The sequence below is a fragment of the Hippocampus guttulatus genome, chromosome 11 (genome assembly GCF_054856545.1).
Source record: "Hippocampus guttulatus isolate MCC_2025c chromosome 11, RoL_Hgut_1.0, whole genome shotgun sequence".
Classification (NCBI taxonomy): Eukaryota; Metazoa; Chordata; class Actinopteri; order Syngnathiformes; family Syngnathidae; genus Hippocampus; species Hippocampus guttulatus.
Window position 1 is genome coordinate 2,507,636 of NC_141271.1, and position 22,301 is coordinate 2,529,936.

General features: G+C 46.4%; 1 protein-coding gene across 7 annotated transcripts in view; it reads left to right on the forward strand.

Annotated features, from left to right (window-relative positions):
- The window catches only part of efnb2a (ephrin-B2a), a 42,569-nt gene extending 20,609 nt beyond the window's left edge, over positions 1-21,960 (forward strand). The window contains exons 5-13 of one of the 7 annotated variants that reach the window (XR_015102233.1): positions 18,958-19,911; positions 19,954-20,067; positions 20,154-20,291; positions 20,392-20,504; positions 20,598-20,661; positions 20,837-20,946; positions 21,097-21,248; positions 21,408-21,577; positions 21,654-21,960. Coding sequence is in view for 1 of the 7 variants with exons in the window: in XM_086123481.1 (XP_085979607.1) it covers positions 1,457-1,863 (407 nt within the window). In the remaining 6 variants the exon portion in view is untranslated. Of the gene's footprint in view, positions 1-1,456; positions 5,182-18,957; positions 19,912-19,953; positions 20,068-20,153; positions 20,505-20,597; positions 20,662-20,836; positions 20,947-21,096; positions 21,249-21,407; positions 21,578-21,653 lie in introns of those variants that run through there. The other 6 variants (XR_015102234.1, XR_015102230.1, XR_015102231.1 and 3 more) reach the window with 6 other exon arrangements.
- Positions 21,961-22,301: the final 341 nt, after the last annotated feature.

Consider the following 22,301-nt stretch of genomic DNA (forward strand, 5'->3'; position numbering starts at 1 on the left):
TAGAGGAGAGTGTACGAGGCAGGATAATCTCCTTGTACGACAGCAGAAGGGTTCTTGCTTTGGGCTGCCTGCCAACTTGTATCAGCTCTTACCTCAATACGACTGCAGATAGATCACTTTTAGGCCTCGAGGGATCAGCAGAAATCATGGACACCAGGCAGCACCTGAGTACACCAACCCTTTAGTACTGGATGCAAACAATTTCCATCATTTAGAGCAGTTACATTTTCCCTCGGAGGGCCGTAATGACAGTGAAACCACAAAATTACTACTTGTACACAACAGAATAATAGATATCTAGTTTTGAAATCAGTCAAGTCAATTATAATAGTTTGTTCAATTATTGTTCAAGTGAGTGTACACTGGGTAACAAAATTATTGCAAAATCTCAATGTTATTTATTACACATGACAATTTGAAATTTCGGTACGGATTTTAGCAAGTTGACACACATGATTTGCTTTTGCGGGCCACATAAAATGACCCGGCGGGCCGGAACTGGCCCCCGGGCGTTGAGTTTGACACCCATGATTTAGAGGTTCAGAAAGACAGGAAATGTATTTATTTATTTTAATTAAAAAAAAAACACCCTCTGGGTTGTTAGTTTCAAATTATACAACGAACATTAAAGTGCCTTTTTTTGTCCTCGTTTTAAGGCAGCACTCTTCGTAGGCTGGATGCGAATGGCAACCAATTTAATTAGACCTTCGTAGAAAAGCCTTCAACATAAGTATCCCTACTCCCGCTCGCTCTCTCTCGAACTCTCGTCATCGTGCTGTCATGTCACCCAGTGTACATTATGAAAAGAACGTTAAAAAAAGAAAAAAGAAAGATAAGAGGTCTCCTGTCCCTGTTTCTTTTCGTGAAAGCATTAACCACATCTGAAGTGCTCTTGGGAATTTCAAACACACCCAAGACACGACCGAGCAACACTATTCACAATTCTGTTAATTTTGTTGCACAAAACCAATGCAATGTCTTGAATGTTTTGAAACGTCATCTCAGTTTGAACAGTTTTCGTCTTTACGCTTTTCCATGGCACATTTGCCTCCCATGACATTAAAGGGGAAGTCAACCCAAAGTTTTCTTTACGGTAATACTATATGTTCTATGCGCCTCAATTTGTCTGAGCACGGCATTCTGATTCATGTTGCATTTGTGGAATATGAGTTCAGCAGCAGCATTTTGAACCATCTCAGGCGGCGGCCATTTTGACACTTTCTCTCAACTGAAATGATCTCACAGATACTGAGGGCTCAGGTAATGACCAATTAGGGCTTATCTGTTTTCTGAAGCTGACCCATGAATTTTTGCAGACGAAATGTGGGGGTTGACTTCCCCTTTAAAAAAAAATAACGCTTTCAAAATAGCCCAAAAGAGCTAACACATATTTGTCATGAAAAACAAGCTTTTTCTTTCATTTCCACCCTCACACCTATCTTTCTCTGTCCGTCAGGCACAGCATCCAGAGAAAGTGATGCAAACAACACAGGCGGAAAGTCGTCCAATATCATCGGTTCTGGGGTGGCCATCTTTGTCAGCATCGCCTCAGGCAGCGTCATCTTTATCATCATCATAATCATGCTGGTGCTGCTGCTGCTCAAGTACCGGCGGCGTCACCGCAAGCACTCGCCGCAGCATGCGGCCACGTTGTCTCTGAGCACTCTGGCCACGCCGAAGCGAAGCGGCAGTGGCGGAAACAATAATGGCTCCGAGCCCAGCGACATCATCATCCCGCTCAGGACTGCTGACAGCGTCTTTTGCCCCCACTACGAAAAAGTCAGTGGTGATTACGGCCACCCGGTCTACATCGTCCAAGAGATGCCACCGCAGAGCCCTGCCAACATCTATTACAAAGTCTGAAGGAGAACGTTTCAAAACATGAGACATACTGGATGGCTCCCAGGGTAGAGAGTGGCAGGTTCATGGTTTCAGCGAGCACAGCCTCCATGCCTGCAATCAAACTCCCTGACCCTTTTTCTCTCATTCTGCCAAGTCCTCTCCTCTGATACTTTGTCTGTAGTATTTTCGTTGTCGACATTAGATTATACCTACTTCCTCTGGTATGTTCACAGCGAGTTTGACTGCGATTGGCAGAGGCTTGAGAAATTGCTGCTGCTGCTGCTACTCTGGCTTTGGGGAAGAGGAGGAAGAACTTAGAATATCTTTGCCCGCTCTTTTTTTTCCCCTTTTGTGCTTTCTGCACAAGTGGCTCGCATGTTTGGGAGCTTGATATGTGAGGTCGGAAAGGTTCGAGAGATCGCAAGTGTTATTTTTCTTTTGCTGTGATGGTAACGGCGAACAGCTATATGGAAGTGAAAAATTCCTTATCCCTCGACCTCATCATAGTGATTGCCGTTTGGAAAAATATGAAATGAGCTGGGAATCGGCAAAAGATTTGAGGCCGGAGGAAAGGTAATGGAGGGGATGTAGGCTGACCATGAACTGACAAAGTGACTGCCCTCTCTTGATGTTCACTGGTTTGAATGACTATTTGGATTCCCCAGGCGAACAAGGAAAAGGGGGATAGATTTTTGCACCCATGCTCTCTGGGACTTTCTTGACTGACTCGCAGATACCGCCCAAGCACTCTGCCAGCCACACATACACCCACCCACCCACTACTACGCACATGCGTCAATACCAACAGTTTTTTGTTGTTGTTGTTGTTCTTCTTCTTTTTTTAATCCTCATTCCATCTGTCATCATCCTTTCTTGTTACTTGAAGGTTGTATCCAGTATGTATCCTGTGTCAAAATACGTTGGAATTGATCACGTGCGGCTTTCAGATCCTTGTGTAGCTGTGTGCACATCGGGGTTTAATTCATTATCCACACATACGTCATTTTGTATGTAACATTCAAACACAAGTAAAGTAGCAAGTGTGTTCAAGATGGATGGGAATGAGGACGGTTGCGTGACAGGTCAGTTCAAAAGACATGCCCGAAGCGTGGAGGGCATTCACAATAAAGAGCAGCACTTTTAACCCTGTTTTGGTACCTGCACTCTTCATAGCAGTCCAGAGATAGACCGTGACAAGAGGAGATTGGAGAGAAGCTGTATCCTGGCATTTGTGATTAGTAACGACTTCACCTCAGCTCCCCGCAACCTGAGCTTTAAACGGGAAATTGTTTAGGGCAATAAGAAATCCAATTTGCCTTAGTGTCGTATTTTTTTTTTTTACATCGGTGAAGAGTAGTCAAGATACAACAGAGGTTAGCATAGCTGCGTGGAACAGCCCTTGGTACTGTAACGTTTATCCTAAACATCTGAGGACAAGGGCATCTTGAGCCCAAAGAAGTATGGCCAGTGCTCACATTTATTTAAAGCAGGGACACACTCATCCATTGCCGCTCATTTTTTCCACCCCGTCATCGTTTCTGTCTTGCCGCTTTAAAACGATGTTTTACGAAGTATACAGTACCTTATAAAAACTCAAATGAAAAAAAATATAAATATGAGATTTTATTTATGATAGACAGAGCACAGGCAGGTGTTGGCATGGCAAGAGGTGATAATATATTGTGGTATACGTGCACATTATGCAACCTAGATATTTTATTAATTGATATGCTTCAAGTCCTGCAATTTCATGAGATCTTCAGGCGAAGCAGGGCCAGGTGAGGGAATTCGGACCCTTGGCTCTCATAGAGCAGAGTAGCTGCGTCTCTCGTCACTCGCTCAGTGTAGCATATACTGTATGTCAAGAACACCCAGTGCCCCTTCACACACATCCTTCATGTCGTCTTTGCATGTGTGTGCGTGTGACCGCTCGAGTTTCTATTTTCACCGATTTCACAAATCTTCAGCTGACGATGAGATCCATTTTCTGAGTGTACAGCGCCCCTGCCATCTTCCTCATAAATCGCATCAAAATTTCACCGAAAAGCCAAGCCTAGTATGAGGTTTGTGCCTCAAAGAGGCTACAGAATCAGCAAATATGCAATTATTTATTTTTTTAATCGATTCTGATATATACGTTAAAAAAAAAACACCTATGGGAAGTGTTCTTAACCACTGATAAGATGTTCCAAAAGACATCACTGTACAACAACAAAGTGTCGAACAAACCTGCTGTTAGTTTCATTCCCTGCATATTATTTCCAACTATTTTGTTTTACCGCCGTGCAAAAGTTTTCACCGTGTAAAAATGAACAATTAAAAGCGTATGACATCCGAACAGGTATTTAGGAGTGATGGAAAAAAAAAGACACATATAACATACAAGCTGTTTTAGTTGCTGTTGAAGTGCAGCAGAATATGACAATCTTATTTAGTTTCTTTGAATCTGGCGTCCTTTTCTTAGCTGTCACTTAAATAAAACTCTCCTTACATTGAGCGGATTTGGTATGAATGTGATTGAATGGCTGTGAGAGGCCATGAGAGCCTTGAAAGTCGGAGAGGAAAAGCACGTCACATTCTTGTAAAATGCCTTGCTCGTATGCTCAGCCCCCTCGGTCACTTGACTCAGAAATTTTGCACCACTCTTCTGTAGGTAACAAACTGTAAATACATTCATGTTTGTACTGTATATGGATCCTGGGTTGTTACAATAGCCTTATTCACCTTTTTAGGAAATTTAAAAAAAGTTCAGAAAAAAAAAGAATTACACTTCGGTAAAACAGAGCATACTACTTTTTGGTAAATAGCTTATGTAAATATTGATGAGAACACAAGAAAACATTTTTATAAACTCTTAAAGTAAAAGGTTTTGTATAAAATTTGAATTTTTTGCTATGTATTTTAGCTAGCGCTCAATGGAAAGTGTCCTCCCCACTCCCTTCCCTTTTGCACTGTTTCCATAGTAATTTGGTTTGGGAAAAAAAAAATAGCCAAACTGACTGCTGCATATTTGTGCCATAAGTGTGTACCATAAATATTTATTGAATTAGTTTTTTTTCCCCGTTTTTTTTCTTCAGTCCAGTTTGTCAGTAACACAGTATTATATTTGAATTGCTTTTTCTTTCTTTCAGCCTTGGTTTTCTGTTGATCTGTCATGGTTACTGAGTGGCTGTACTCGTTTTCTCCTTTCTTGTCAAGAATGAGTTGAGCAAGTTGTGAAAAATGGTTTTCATGTTTAAAATCTGAAAAAAAATCAAAGTGAGGATATATGACACATTCCACCAGTCTGTTACACAATGCAAACTTTTTCAATAAAAAAAACCAGTTTTTTTTTTCCTATGGACAAGCTCTCTGGTTGTGATGTTATGGACCGAAAAATTTTCTAATTCGATTCATTTTCATGAATGAATTATATGCTACGTGGTGGCGAATGGTTAGCACATCCACCTCACAGTGTAGAGGTTTAGGGTTTGATTCCAGGCTCCGGACTTCCTGCGTGGGGTTTGCATGAGCTCCCCTGCAATTGGCTGGTAATCGGATCAGGGTGTATATTGCCCATAGACGGCTGGTTTGGGCTTCAGCAAGTTATCAAATATCAAAATAATTGTTTATATAGGCCGCACCCTCACTATTTGGTTTTGTCAAGAAAATAACCTGCACAAATAATATTTTGGTGTAACATAATCCAGTTATATGCTTCATTTTAATCTGCCCCCTCATTTTTCCTACCTCTTGTCAAAATCCCTTCACACGCAGTCTCTCTCACTCACCCACACACACACACACACAATTTTATTCTATAGCTGGCAACAACTTAGTGCTATGTTGTTAGCTTTTGATGTTTGCTGACTGAATTGTGATAAGTTTCGATGCCGATTGTTGTGTTTACTTCGGGCTATACCGGAATGCCTGTCCTTAAATATGTCCATGGTGTCTTGGATGATGACAGGAACTTCATTATGGAGTTGTGCAGTAAACACCAACATGTATACATTTTTTGAGGCTGTAAGGACTCCTCAAATAGCATGGATTTCTTGAGGTATGCGTTGTGGATAACAAAAGTTAAAGGCAGCAGTTGATCCAAAAGCGAATGGGAGACAGTTGGCAGAGGTTAAAGAGAGTCTGATGATCCAGCTCAGAACACAATGGTGGCTCGCAAACAAAAAGGTGAAACTCTGGCTTAGTGTTGGAGAACTGACGACGAGAAGATGGACTGGCATGAAGGATAAGTGTAGCATCAAGTAGTCTGTGGAGGAAAACATGGAGCCAGGCTGGGCAGGGAGTCAAAAAAGACAACAAAAATCAAATGGTTATGCACCCAAGTTTCGCAATTCACCCGGCCCAACCTAATAATTCAAGGAAAAAGACAAATGGAAGGTCCCCGGAGGTGGACTAGCCAAAATAAATGAGCAAGTGAAAATAAATACACAGAAGGAAGAGGGGCTGTGACTAAACATCAGAGTATGGCCACGGGGAGTCACACACAATGGTACACGCTTGTGCCCCCTCCTATGGCATTTTATCTAGTTGCACACCTTTTATAATCCACTCCCGCTCCACACAATCAGTCAGTACCATCGTGAGAGGACATTAGCAAGGAGCATACGTAATGTCACATCAAATGGAAGACATGCATGTAAGGGCTGGGGATATGTAGCCTCTGTAGATGCTTGCGTGATGTGATCAATAAAGTGATTGAACAATTGAAAAGCAGCATGCAACCCAGGGCTGGTCCGGGAAGATTTTTTGTTTTGTTTTGTTTTTCATCAACACCAAATTATTTGGCGAGGCGTAAGGCATAGTGCCACTGAAAAGGCATTTTTGCACATTTTAATCTATAAAAAATGCTAAATCAGTTTGAAAATCCCCAAATTTGCAGTACCAGTCAAGTTTGGAAACGTCTAATTCAGTGCTAAGCACATTCGCCTCACAATACAGAGGTCCAGGGTTCAAATCCGGGCTCTGGCCCTCCTGTGTGGAGTTTGCATGTTCTCTCCGTGTTTGTGTGGGTTTTCTCCGGGTACTCCGGTTTCCTCCCACATTCCCAACACATGCATGGCAGGTGAATGGAACACTCTAAATTATTTCTAGGTGTGATTGTGAGCGCGAATGGTTGTCTGTCTCTGTGTGCCCTGTGATTGGCCAGAAACCAGTTCAGGGTGTCACCTCGCCGATTGCCCAAAGACAGCTGGGATAGGCCGCGACCCTCTTGAGGATTTATGGTTCGGATAAAAATTTCCTGAATTGTAGATTAATACTCACGTCATTGCCATTATGAAGTGATATTGATGGACTACTTTGGTCATCAAAACAATATCCATCCAAATGGAAAACAACATGTTTTCCAATTTTGGTTCGTCAACAGCTTTGCACATCTTGGTATTTTCTCCGTCAGCTTTGTGATGGGGATGATGCTTTATGACCTTGTATTAAGTTTCACATCACAGCTATGAATTATCAAGAGTTAATAGCGTCAATGTCTTGACCTCTTAATGTGTTTGAGACCGTTTGATATTGAAGGTGTTTCCAAACTTTTGACTGGTACTGTCCAGTATATAACCCATCTGAATGTCGCCCGGTTGTATGTGCTTATTTTAAGCAAGGGCATCAAATGTTTGGTTTTACAATCCTATCTAGAACTATTTTAAGAGGACATCACAAGTAATTAGCACATTTGCATCAACAGCGACTTGTTGACAGCCCAATGACCTACTTCCTCGCTGAAACCGTTTGGGATTGCACTAAATATGGCAACAGCAATAAACTGCAAATGAATATTGAGAGGATATCTGGATGATTAGAAAAGTGCTCATTGCGTCATCTTGGGTCAGCATATGACAGATGTTCCTTCTCAGTTATGATTTGAAATCAATTTAAAAAGTCTTAAAATGTATGGAGAAGAAAAAAAGTGTGAACATCCCGCTGGCATTTATACAAAAAAAAATAAAATGAATCAAAGCCGGCACGATGAGTCTCAAACACAGAGTAATATAAATGGGACTGCTCAGTGCAATTTCAGCCTCTTTGCTGATCTACTGTCATATGGAGAAAGTAATTAGGAGGTTTGCTTCTTGTAAGCGATATGAGGACTATGTAACAAAATAAACCAAACTTGTGACTCACTTTAGTTTTCTTGGCCGATGTATCTAACCGTCCGTCCTGTCCAGAAAGAAATGGAGAAACCTGGAGAAATATTGCATCGTGGAAATACAACCCGAACAAGCTAGGCATCTGTTTGCACTTCGGCACCCGTTGTACTGTTACCAATGCCTGTTCACACCGCTAATTCATGAGCCGCTGCCACGTTCTCTCCAGACAGAGTCTACAATCCACTACATCAAGCAACAAATGGGATTATAACTGGGACACCCAACCATTCTGCTCATCTGTGTCCTTGGCCAAGTCTAGATTACATTGGTTTTTGGCTTCTGGAGTCAGTACTTGAACATTTTTGTTTACTCGAGATCAAAATCGAACAAGAATGAAGGCCTGGGCCAAGTTTTAACAGTGGATTTTGGATGTGTACAGTAAATGGTAAAACCTCACATTTGAGACATTAGTTACAGCCGTAATTTCTAGGCATTTTGCCTAAAAACTCCTTTTGTTTAGGAGTCCGAAGCTGAGAATGAAAAGATCGCCACAATTGTACACAACAGGTCTTAGCTGTTTAGGGAAAAAATAATTTAAAAAGCCTGACAAGCCAAGATGAAAAACGAGAACATAAATTGTGGCTTTCTCACAGCAGTGCATCAACTCCCGACGTCTTACTCACACACTTTGATGAGGAAGAGGAGCTGTAGGCAAAGACAACTTTCTGATGTTTTTTTCCTATTTGACGTTTCTGTTTTATCTTGTCTGCTTTCATGCCTTGTGTGGTGGAATGGTGGTTGGAGGCAACAAGGCGTCACTGGCTTTTTAATGGGTGTTTCATTTTGAGAAGGCTGGGAAGTTTACCACTGGGTCATTGTTGTAACATTTTTTTTCTGACCCTCTATTCTCAGCACACATTGGTTATCGGGTCTTCTCCGCCTGAGCTTCCTGAGCTTTCTTTGTCAAACTCAAATGACTTACTGTTTTGTAGTTGACCAAAATTCATAGTCTCTGCTACTTATATGAGTGTGATGGTTGAAACTGAGGCGGCCCAGTGGTTAGCGTGTCGATTTCACAGTGCAGAGGTTGTGGGTTCGATCCTGGCTCCGTCCTCCCTCTGTGGAGTTTGCATTTTCTCCCCGGGCCTACATGGGTTTTCTCCGGGTACTCTGGTTTCCTCCCAAAACATTCCAAAAACATGCATAGCGGGGTGAATGAACACTCCAAATTGTTCCTAGGTATGAGTGTGAGCGCAGATGGTTGTTTGTCTCTGTGTTTTTTCCTGCTAATGGCTGGCAACTGGTTCAGGGTGTCCCCAGCCTACTGCCCAAAGACAGCTGGGATAGGCTCCAGCACTCCCCTCGACCCTTGTGAGGATAAAGTGGATCGGAAAATGGATGGGTTGAAACTGATACTGAGAATCCACGAAACTCACCACAAATTCAGTTTTACTCCCTTTTTGATCACTGAAGGACACGTTACCTTTAGAAGAAGGTTGTTGGGTTATGCCATGATAGTTTGCCAATACTATGTCGAATGGAGCTGCTGTCAAGCTAAAAATTCAGAGTTTTATCTCCTGTTGTAATTACCACTTAAGTGGTGTAGAGCAGATTGCAATGTTCTCCCAACTCATCTGGTCATCTGACAGGATTCTAATCATCATGACTTGTAAACCAAGATCGTACCATCCTACTACATAGGTCGCCTATCAACGAAGCCACAATTTGAATAGACTTGTAGTCTGATCCTCAGCTCAAGACGCTGCGTATAGTTTGGAAACAAAACCCCAAATGACCCACGGACTGTAAAGATTCTCTGCTTTGACTTTTTATTTTTTTAAACTGTATCTAAGCTAGATGTACAGTATGGCAAGGAACCTGCTGTTTTGCTGGAGCATGACTCTGGCACAAAGGTTTAGATACACCATTAAAATGTGTGTATAGACAAAAGAGTCAAATTATTCATGCAGCCTGGTTTCATTATCACTATTGTAACGGCAGACAGGAAAGGATTTTGCATACATACATATAAATGGTCAAATTAACTGCTCTGGCTCCAGCTGTGAAGCTTCACGTCAGGTTTGGTGCACTGTGGTGGGCACAGGGGACGGACGGAAGAATCAAGCCAAAAACAATAGCTTCCCTTTCTTCCCTTCCCTTTCTTAGCTCACACTTTACCTTATCATCTGCACTGATCCGTGTGATTGGCTGGAGATGAGCTGCAAACACACGCATGCCCACACACGCGCCCGCACACACACGCGCCCGCACACACACACACACACACACACACACACACACACACACACACACACACACACACACACACACACACACATACACACACACACAGACTCACACTCACTGAATGGGAATGCAGTAAGTATAAAGTTGAGCAGATGTTCTAATGGGGCCACATAACCAAAAAATTACGAAGAAATTTGCCCTGAAAAAAATGCTGTGTTGAATTTACTTAATTTTAATCATCAAGTGATTGCACAAAAAAAAATCATCTGGATCCAGATGGCTTCTAAGGAGCTATAAAGTCTATTTAAAAGTAGCGATATATTCTACAGGCGGCCCGGTGGGCCAGTGGTTAGCGCGCCGACCTCACAGTGCAGAGATCGTGGGTTCGATCCCGGCTCCGGCCTTCCTGCGTGGAGTTTGCATGTTCTCCCCGGGCCTGCGTGGGTTTTCTCCGGGTACTCTGGTTTCCTGCCACATTCCAAAAACATGCATGGAAGGCTGATTGAACCCCCAAAATTGTGAGCACGGATGGTTGTTTGTCTCTATTTGCCCTGCGATTGGCTGGCAACCGGTTCAGGGTGTCCCCCGCCTACTGACCAAAGACAGCTGGGATAGGCTCCTGCGACCCTTGTGAGGATAAAATCGATGGATGGATAGAATCTACTTAAAAATGCATCTGGATCGAGATGATTTTATTTTGTGAAATAAAATTAAATTTAACCAAAACGTTTTTCAGTGTGAGCATCTTGGGTTAGAAATAAAAATAAATAAAAAACGAGAAATTGATCTTGTGATGAATATGGACTGAAAATGAAAGCCTCTGAGTAGACTAAATTGACCTTAGGAAAAATATCCGGAACAACTCGAGATGTCTTCAACAGACATCACCAACATGGTTCCGAATTAACACCTACTGAGTTTGATCGTTCGGCGGAATTGAGCGTCTGCAGGGCCTGTCCCGTGGGCCACTCGTCGTTCCGGCCGTCCCCACCGCTCCCTAATTTTTCAGGCGCCTGCAGCAACGACCCTGGCTCCCGCCAAGACCCCATGGTGGTGGCGGACACCCTTCGCGCTTGCGGCCGCCCTTCGGGGTGACGGACGCGCCGCCTGGGCCTCCTCAGCTGCTTGAAAAGTACGGCTGAACTTCGAGGGTGAAAAAAAGCCAGTCTTCTGCATAGCGTAGCACGTGTCATCAAATATGTCCTTCAAATATGATAACACACCTCCACATTCACCGTCTTTGACATTCATGTCCTGCCTCTAACTTTCAGCTCCGACGCTCAGCCTGGCACCACACCGACAAGTCAAAATCGGCTAAGTATGTCTAATGCCATGATTGAGCCGATAAGTTAGCTGAACCATGGGTCAACGCCATTTTCTCTCGAGAGAAAAACAGCAAACTGCCATTTTTGCTCAGATGATAGAGAACGGACGTTTCAGTCCTCCCAAAATTTTGATACTCCTTGGTAACATTCCATGAATGTTTGGAGGTGGTGCTGGTGCTTTCCTCAGTGTGAGAGGAGTTTGAATCCTGACCTACAAATGAAAGTAGAGACCCACAAGCGCAGCAAGATGCTGAACCCTGATGAGTTGATTGACACCTTTCCGGCTCCACTTACCGGCACTGTCAGGCATTTTAAAAAGTAATCATGGACATGTACCCCGTCGAGCACTTAACGTCTTGAAGCAGACGCAACCATATTAACAAATTGCTAAGTAATTTCTCCATCAAGGAATACGCAACACTTTCAGCGTAGATTTGTCTTGACATTTGGTGTCAACTGAGATAATGGTGGTGATGATTTCACCACTCATTTTAGTGATTTAAATTATTGCAGAGTTTTGGCGCATTGACTTACATATGCCTCAAACAACGCAGTATACCGGTAACCTGATTTAAAGAAGAATTTTTAAAAAGCCTTCTGGGAGGTACTGCACGGTTTGATTGAAAAAGCTCATACATATCAATCGATATTATACATTAAAAAAGAGTTGGTAGAGATAAAAGAGAGTGATTTCAAAGGTCACAACTTATTTTTATTGATCAAAACTTTGTGTTCGGAAGGTTTGTTACAGTGCTGTGGAAAAGTATTTGCCATCCATCCATTTCCAACACCGCTTTTCATGAACAGGGTCACGGAGAGTTGCTGGAGCCTATCCCAGCTGACTTTGGGCGGAAGGTAGACTATATCCTGAATTGGATGCCAGTCAATCGCAGGGTACATACAGAGACAACAACCATTAGCACCCACACTGACACCGTCACTGAGTGGGAACTGATCCCACGCTGCTTACACACAAGTTTGGCGTGTGAACCACTACACCATCAGCAACTTGCTTCATATATGTGTGTGTGTGTGTGTGTGTGTGTGTGTGTGTGTGCGTGTGTGTATCAGAGGCGATTGCTCTAAGACTGCAAGGGAAGCTCAGCTTCCCCTAAAATATCAAAAGATAAAAGTGATCAAATATACAGTATGTGTGCACATACAATTGTGTGTACATGTCATTGACTAAATGACGCTGGGCGTCGAGAGAGGTCAGGGTAGGTTGTCCCAATGCATTGAAACGAGACGAGTCATTGGATCAATGCTGGTTTTGTCCCGCCCATCTTCTCTGGGAGTCTATGGACAGTGGGCGTTTATGGGCTGGCCCGGACGCTGAGCTTTTCTGCACAATGATTGGATGATCTGTCTGAGGCTGAATCTCTTTTTGATTGACAGCAAAATGAGCCAATCACCGATCTTTTGGTGGAGGCATCCGTGGGAGCATTTTTCAATTCTCATTCTGTTCTGATTTGAACTGGAGACTTCTAATAATAGCGACATTCTCTATGTTGAAAACGACTATCAACAGATTAATATTTTATTTCTGGTGTGTTTTATTGTAGTTGCTTGTGTTCGCAGACTGACTTATATCACCACAGTTAAAACCCTGGAAAAATGCCTTGTTCATATGACAGGATCACAGATCATTTTCTTGAAAATGAACGGAGAGTAGAATTCACGTATAAGTAAACGGACACATTTTATGATATAGGCCGAAATAGAGCTTCCCCTCCATGACAGACCAGCATCCGCCACTGGTGTGTGTATATACATACATCTATATATATATATGTATATATATATATATATATATAGTAATCCCTTGTTTATCGTGGTTAATGGGGACCAAAACCACTCGCGATAAACGAAAATCCGCGAAGTAGCGTCCAATTAACATAAACAGGTAAAAAAATAAAATAAATATATATACTGTACCTGTATATATATATATATATATATATATATACTGTATATATATATACATATGTATATATATACTGTATATATATATTTTTTTAAAGTCCGCAAACGGTCTGCGAGAAGCTGCAAAACAACAGCGAGTCACATAGAGCAACATATACAGTACTGTACTCCATGTATATGTAATATAATGTTTGAAAAACTCCGCGATGCACTGAACCCGCAATAAACGAACCGCGAAATAGCGAGGGATCACTGTATGCATATATATATATATATATATATATATATATATAAAATCACATAGCTTTGTTTGGCAGTTAGCTATGCTATAGCTATGCGGCTGGATAGCTCAGTTGGTAAGGCATCGGTTTGGCATACGGGAGACGGTGGTTCGCCTGGGGCAAAAAAATGAGCACATAACACCATCCAGTGTGGGTCCTTGGGCAAGATCCTTCACGCTAATGCCTACCTCATACAATGATGAGAGACAGTAAAATGAATGACATGTCGCCCGGCCAAACAAGGTCTGCGTCAGGCTGGGGGACCAGAGCACCTTGATGAAAAATGGGCTACTGGAAAAAAGCGGAGATGGGCGAGATGCGATAACATGGCTCTGTTGGAATGCTACTACTCAAGCAACCCTAGTCAGAGTCAGAGGGGTTACATGCAGAGAATGTGGGCTAAATGGTTACTTCGAAACCCACAGTCACGGTTGACCACGAAACAACTAGTAGCTCAGTGTTCCAACATCCACAAACGGCAACTGCTGTCACAACTTGAGATTGATGAGGTACAACGCAGGTTCCATGGTGAAGGGCCCCAGGCTGCCAGATCAGAGGAGGAGGTCATACCAGAGATTGGGAGGCAAGCCCCAATGAATGCAGATGATGAGATTGGGAGGCCAGCCCCAATGAATGAAATGCTGAGCGAGGCAGCAACTGACCTGAAAGCTAAGATCATGGCGAGAATGAAAGCTGGGCAACCTAGGACATTACAACGGCTATGTGAAGTACCACCTGAAAGTCTCATGGAAAGTGTGAATGCAGCACTGAGGGCGATCCCTACCGTAATGATCACGGAAACCAATGAGCTGATATACGCTTCAGCATCAGTGATCCTAGAGATGCTTGGCTATAAGAGCAACCATGGAAGCCATGAGATACGTTACCCACCATGGAAAAGACGGTTGGAGGCTAAGATCAAGGCGGCTCGGAAAGATGTGAGTCAATTGACGGAGGCCCAGAGAGGTGTGATGAAAAGGCCGATACCCGAGAGGTACATCCAGATGACCATACCTGAAGCACTCGAAACTGCCAAACAAAGGCTCCAAGCCTTGTCCAGCCGCCTAAAGCGGTACACGAAAGAGAATGAGGCCAGACGAATAAACAGGCTGTTCGCAACACAACCTGCGAAAGTGTACGCTCAGTGGCAGGGTCCTAACAACAGAGCTGACCCACCAAGACTGGAAACTGAAAGGTACTGGAAAGGCATATGGGAGAAGGAGGTTGCACATAACAGCAGTGCACAATGGCTGGTGACCCTGAGAGAGGAGCACAGCAACCTCCCTGAACAGAACCCAGTTACCATAACAGTGGCAGACATACAGGAAAGAGTCTCAGATATGAAGAACTGGACAGCACCAGGCCCGGACATGGTCCACACCTACTGGCTAAAGAAACTCACAGCACTCCATGAGCGCCTAGCAGCACAAATGAACCAGCTTCTGAGGGATGGGACTCACCCAGGATGGCTAACCGAAGGGCGAACGATCCTGATCATGAAGGATCCCTCAAAGGGTGCAGTCCCATCCAACTATCGGCCAATAACCTGTCTCTCCACAATATGGAAGCTCTTGTCAGGCATCATTGCGGCTAAAATAAGTCGACACATGGATCAATACATGAGCGAAGCACAGAAGGGCATTGGTAGAGATACCAGAGGAGCCAAACATCAGCTCCTGGTTGACAGAACAGTCGCACAAGACTGCAGGTCCCGACGTACCAACCTGTGCACAGCCTGGATTGATTACAAGAAAGCCTATGACTCGATGCCACATACATGGATCACTGAATGCTTGGAGTTGTATAAGGTGAACAGGACCCTAAGAGCCTTCGTTGCGAACTCGATGAGGATGTGGAAAACCACACTTGAAGCCAATGGCAAGCCACTTACCCAAGTGTCCATCAAATGTGGCATATACCAAGGTGATGCACTCTCCCCACTGCTGTTCTGCATAGGACTGAACCCCTAAGCCAAGTAATCACCAAGACAGGCTATGGATACCGCCTCAGAAATGGAGCTACAATCAGTCACCTCCTCTACATGGATGACATAAAGCTGTATGCTAAGAGCGAAAGGGACATAGACTCCCTGATCCACACAACCAGGATCTACAGCAGTGACATCGGGATGTCATTCGGGCTTGAGAAATGTAGTCGGATGGTGACTAAGAGAGGAAAGGTAGTCCGCACTGAAGGGGTCTCACTCCCTGAAGGAACAATAGCAGACATTGAGGACATCTACAAGTACCTCGGTATACCACAAGCCAATGGCAACCTCGAACTGGCAACAAGGAAAGCGGCTACGGCCAAATACCTCCAGCGAGTGAGGCAAGTCCTAAGAAGCCAGCTCAATGGCAAGAATAAGACCCGGGCAATAAACAGCTATGCCCTGCCAGTGATCAGATACCCTGCAGGAATAATAAGGTGGCCAAAGGAAGAGATTCAGACCACGGACGTTAAGAGCCGAAGGCTCCTAACCATGCAAGGAGGGTTCCATCCCAAATCCAGCACCCTGAGACTGTACGCAAGCCGAAAGGAAGGAGGCCGGGGACTAGTGACTGTGAGAGCCACTGTCCAGGATGAAACATCCAAGCTCCATGAATACATCAAGGAGAAGGCTCCAACGGATGACGTACTCAGAGAATGTCTCAGACAATGGGGAACAGAAGATGAGGCGCTGGAAGAGGGACCATCATGGGAGGACAAGCCCCTACACGGGATGTACCACCGGACCATAACTGAAGTGGCCAATCTCAAGAAGTCCTATCAGTGGCTAGAGAGGGCTGGCCTGAAGGACAGCACAGAGGCACTCATCCTGGCTGCTCAGGAGCAGGCCCTGAGCACCAGAGCCATTGAGGCCCAGATATACCACACCAGACAAGATCCAAGGTGTAGGTTGTGCAAAGAGGCACCTGAGACGATCCAACACATAACTGCAGGGTGTAAGATGCTGGCAGGGAAAGCCTACATGGAACGCCATAACCAGGTGGCTGGCATAGTCTACCGAAACATCTGTGCGGAGTATGGACTGGAAACCCCAAGGTCAAAATGGGAAACACCTCCGAAGGTGGTGGAGAATGACAGAGCAAAGATCCTGTGGGACTTCCAGATCCAGACTGACAAGATGGTAATGGCGAACCAACCAGATATCGTGATCATAGATAAAGGGCAGAGGAAAGACGTTGTAGTGGATGTAGCGGTCCGAAGTGATGGAAACATCAGAAATAAGGAACACGAGAAACTCGAGAAATACCAAGGGCTCAGAGAGGAGCTGGAGAGAGCCTGGAAGGTAAAGGTGACAGTCGTGCCTGTGGTGGTCGGAGCACTCGGGGCAGTGACCCCCAAACTAGATGAGTGGTTGCAACAGATCCCGGGAACAACATCGGACATCTCAGTCCAGAAATGTGCAGTGCTGGGAACAGCAAGGATACTGCGCAGAACCCTCAAGCTTCCTGGCCTCTGGTAGAGGACCCGAGCTGAATGAGGGACGGACACCACCCGAGGGGGGGTGAGACGAGGAATGTTTTTTTTTAATATATACACACACACACACACACACATTTGTGTGTATCTGTTTTTGGCTGCTATTTTGCAAAAGAAAAAGGAAATCTTGAACTGGGCAAATGCTTTTTCACAGCAGTGTATTTATATGGAAAAGTGTAAAAGTGAGAATCCAGACTTCTCTGGCTAATTATTTTTATGATGACACCTCATGAAATGGTGCCGTCCAAGAGTTTTTTTCAGCGCCTTCCAATATGATACCATAATGCCTTTGTCATCTTTTAATTACCATCTTTATCAGCGATGAAGACACTGATCAATATCTGTCTATAGGAAATGCTTGGAGTATATTTTATTAAAACGATAATGTATCCGTTTAGCATTTACAATCTTTTTCCACCAATTTTCTTTCCACTCTCGTCTCTTATACTTTGAGCATGTGTGTTAACGCTCTAATTAAGATTTCTTCAGCAAATAAATTGGTCCAGTGTCATGGCAGTTATGAAATGTAGGGAGGTTTTACTGTGGTTTATGGAGCTGACATTTGCAATAAATACTAGCTCCTTATCAATATTCATAACTAAAAACTTTTTTCCTCTGACCTTCCTGAACAGTTGATGAAAATTACGTTCTTTCTGTGTGTATATGGTGAGTAATGAATGCCAAATTTAAATTAATGCAATCTTACCCTGCCATTTTTGACAAACCTAAGAGTCAACATGTTAAGCTGTAGGCCCTAATTTAAACACCCGTTTGCACTGTGCCGAAAAAAAAAAAAAACTCTGATCCAAACTGCGGTAAGTGGCATTCCTGTTTCTTGGTAGATTGCGTCATCTCCGTTTCAACCAAATGACATTTGAGTAGCATTGACAACAATCCAACATGGTAACATGCTTACTCAACATGCTGTCAAGGCGCAGCGCTTGTTCATGTGAAGAAAATAAAGCCAGCAGCGATACCTTCTTGCAGACTTCAACCTGGTCTCTGTCTTTTGGCTCTTTTTAGAAGCTCAGCCACTGTTTGAAAGCCAGAATGAGTAACAGACGGAGAAAAAAGACAGACAGCAACATGCAAAGACGCAAAAGCATCGAGATATGTATTCTGTACAGTGTCACAGGAAGATAATATGAAAACTTCAAACGTCGTCAAGCATCATTGAGACTAAAATAGAGCCATGCCCATGAGCAAATTGCCTGTTACACCATTGTTCAATGGTGTCAGTCGGTCGGTGCAGGCCCTCGTTATCAAGGAATGCGGCCCCCAGGACAAGGCGACGGCTCCTGGTGCTTGTGTCTCCGATGACTGTGGAGGCCCAGTCTTCCCCGAAAGCCCCGCCCGCAGGATTGACAGAAGTGGGTTGGGGGGCCGGGCGGTTGCCGGGCCCTCTCCTTCCTCCGCGCTCGCCGTTCCTCCTCCGCAGCGACGCGTCGAGTCTCGAGGACCCGGACCCCGCCCCGCACAGCCCCACGCCAGGCCGCCCGATCCGCGGCCAGGTCAGCCCACTGTGCCGGGGGAATCCGGCACCGCTGAAGATGACCCTTTAGCTGGTCTTTGAATCGTCTGTTCGGGCCACCGCGGGGACGGGTGCCCTCCAGCAACTCCGCGTAGAGGAGCTGCTTCGGGAGACGGTCGTCGCTCATCCGCTGCACGTGGCCGGCCCACCGCAGTTGGGCCAGGGTGATCATGGCCTCGATACTCGTGAGGCCAGCCCGGGTGAGGATCTCATTATTAGTCACTCTCTCCTCCCAGGAAACGTTGAGGAGAGATCGGAGTCGTCCTTGGTGGAACCTCTCGAGCCTCTTGATGCTGCTCCGATAGAGGGTCCAACATTCGGCGCCATAGAGAAGGGTCGGGAGGACGACAGACTTATACACCATGATCTTCGTGTTGGTGGAAATGGCGTGATTCCTGAAGACCCGACGACCGAGGTGTCCAAAGGCTGTGTGGGCTGCCTGGAAACGGTAAGTGAGGTCCTCCGTGAGGCCGGCGTCCTCCTGGATAATGCTGCCCAGGTAAGGGAACGCCAAGACCTGCTCGATGGGTTCGTCGTCTATGGTGATTTGGGGTGGACGATGGTTCAGGTGGAGGGTCTTTGTCCTTTTGGTGTTGATGGAGAGGCCAAAGGTCCTGTACGCCGCGGCGAAGCCGTCCACGATGAGCTGGGGGCCCCCGGAGGAGTTGGAGACTGCAGCATTGTCATCAGCGTACTGGAGTTCGCTGACGGTCGTGACCATGGTCCCCCGCCTGCTCCTCAAACGGCTGAGGTTGAAGAACGACCCTTCAGTTTGGTAGCGTAGAGTGATTCCGTGCTCCTGGACAGGGGTGACGTGGTGGATGAGCGCGGCGATGTATAGGCAGAACAACGTCGGCGCCACCGTGCAGCCCTGTTTGACTGCGGTCCGAACCGGGAATGGGGGAGTCATTTCGCCCTGAGTCAGGACGTAACCCTTCATGCCGTCGTGAAACATCCGGATGAGGGATATGAATTTGCGGGGGCAGCCTTGACGTTCCAGCACTTTCCAGAGTGCTGCTCGGGGCACAGAATCAAACGCTTTGGCCAGATCATAAAAGATGGCGTGGAACTCCCTCCGCTGCTCCCGGCACTTCTCCAGGAGCTGTCTGGCGCAGAACACCATGTCCGCGTTTCCCTTTCCTGGACGGAAGCCCGCCTGGGACTCCGGAAGAACCCGCTCAGCGAGACAGGTGAGTTTTCCAGCAGTTGACAGCAGGGAAATTCCACGATAGTTTCCACAGTCGAGTTTGTCGCCCTTCTTGAATATCGTGACGATGACGGAGTCCTTCAGTTCCCCAGGCACCGTCTCCTCGACCCAGCATTGAAGGATGAAGGTGTGGAGGCGGGTGAGGAGATGTGCACCCCCAGCTTGTAAAAGTTCTACGGGGATGTCGTCGACTCCAGCAGCTTTGTTCTTCTTCATCCTCCTCAGGGCTCCGGAGATCTCCCGGAGAGTCGGCAGCTCCGTCATCCAGTGTTGCACGGGGAGCTGGGGGACAGGATCGAGGAAGCCGTCTATTGCGCATGTCGGACGGTTCAGGAGCTCCATGAAATGCTCCTTCCATCGCTGGTGAGTATCCTCCTTTTCCTGCAGGATTGTGCCATCCTTTGCCTTCACAGCCATTGGAGGACTGTGAGCCGGACCGATGATCTTCCTCGTTGCTTCGAAGAAGGATCTGGTATCGTGACGGTCAGCGAAACTCTGCATTTGGTGGGCAAAGTTGACCCACCATTGATTTTGGATCCTCCGGATCTCTCTCTTTGCTTCACTCTTGGCCGCCCGGTAGGCTTCTTCAAGTCTCTTGGAGGAAACGCAGTTCTGCCATGCAATGCGAGCCTCTCTCTTTCTTGAAATCAGTGGCTCAATTTCTTCCAGATTTTCAGCAAGCCAATCGGGATTTCTCCTCTTCTGGACACCGAGGACCTCTTCCGCGGATTTGGTGAGCGCAGTTTTCAAGTGCTCCCAGTCTGAGTGGACAGTGGCAGGAAGGGTCCGAGGTTGAGTGTCCAGTTTGTCCGCGAGGGACGTCTGGTACTGTTCGAGGACTTCAGGATTCCTCAGCAGCCCAACATTGAAACGTATCCTCTTGGGGATCTTCTTCCTTCTTTTCGCAGGCGCGATCTTCAGCCTAAGTCTTGAGGCTACCAGCCTGTGATCGGACCATCCGTCATCCATGGAGCGGATGGCCCTCGTGACCATGACGTCCGATCGGTCGCAGATTCGGGTAAGGACGTAATCGATCAGGTGCCAGTGGCCGGATCTTGGATGTTGCGAGGTGGTCTTGTGCTTGTTGGCCATCCGAAACAGTGTATTGGTTATTACCATATCCGTCTCTGCGCAGAGACCAAGGAGTAGTTCTCCATTTTCGTTGCAGTTGCCAACGCCTTCCTTCCCCAGAATCCCTCCCCAGCCGCGCGTTGAAATCCCCCAGAACCAAGAGCTTATCCCGGGGGTTGACGCGGAGGATCAGGCCACGCAGCGCGGCATAGAAGGACTCCTTCGCCTCCTCCGAGGCGTCCAGGGTAGGTGCGTAGGCGCTGATGATAACAAGGGATTGGGATTGACACAGAGGTAGGGTAATGGACATGAGTCTCTCAGAAGTTCTTACGGGGATGATGTTGTGATCCCTAACCAGACGTGACTTAACGCAGAACCCTACACCGTGAATTCTTCTCTCCTCCACAGCTCGTCCGCTCCAGAAGAAGGTGTACCCGTGCCGAGGCTCCTCGATCTGCCTGGCACCAGGGAGACGGGTCTCGGAGAGGGCCACAATGTCCAGGCCGAGTTTCTGAATCTCAAGGGCGATGAGGGCAGTCCTGCGCTCCGGTCTCTTTGCTCTTGCATTGTCCATCAGGGTTCGTACATTCCAAGCGCCGATTTCCAGGAAAGCAGTCAGGTTATTGTATTTGTATTTGTTTCGCCCGCATAAAGGATGAATCTGCTGGAGGCGGGTCTCCAGCCGATCGGTGGCGGTGATGGGCGTGTTTAGGCCGCCTTTTATTGGCCCTTCCTCGGATTGAGGGGAGCAGCGCTGCGACTAGAGAGTCCTGCTCCGCCACCGTGGTCGCTGCCTCTCCCCTGCACCATCACCAGTTCGCAAGGGGAGCGACCATCGTGCCACGGCCGCCGACGTGTGGTTGTGGAGCTAGGGACGTGGGCCCTCATCTGAGCCTGTCCCCGACGCCCCGCGCCATCGCCGCCGGACTTCTTGAGGTTGAGGGGATCGGGAGAGGGGGGAAACGGGTTGAGGGGGCAGGAGGGGGGGGGGAGAGGGGGGGGGGAATCCCCATCCCCATCCTGGGGGCTATGTAGCGTGAGGGAGGGGGACGGGTCACAACCCCGCCCCCGCACTTCGACCCCGTGGCCAGGGTCCACGGCAGCGCGGTGGCCGACGGTGGTGGTCCAGGGGGTCTGCAGCACCCGAGGTTGGACCGTGGGTGCGCCGGGCCCGGTGTTTTATTTTGAAGGGTGGGCATTCCTTCATAACCCATGGGGATGGTCGGCTTGGGGATCCGGTCCGCCACCTTGCTAGGTGCTTAACGCCAGGACTGCGGTGGATTTGTATACCGCCGGACGCGG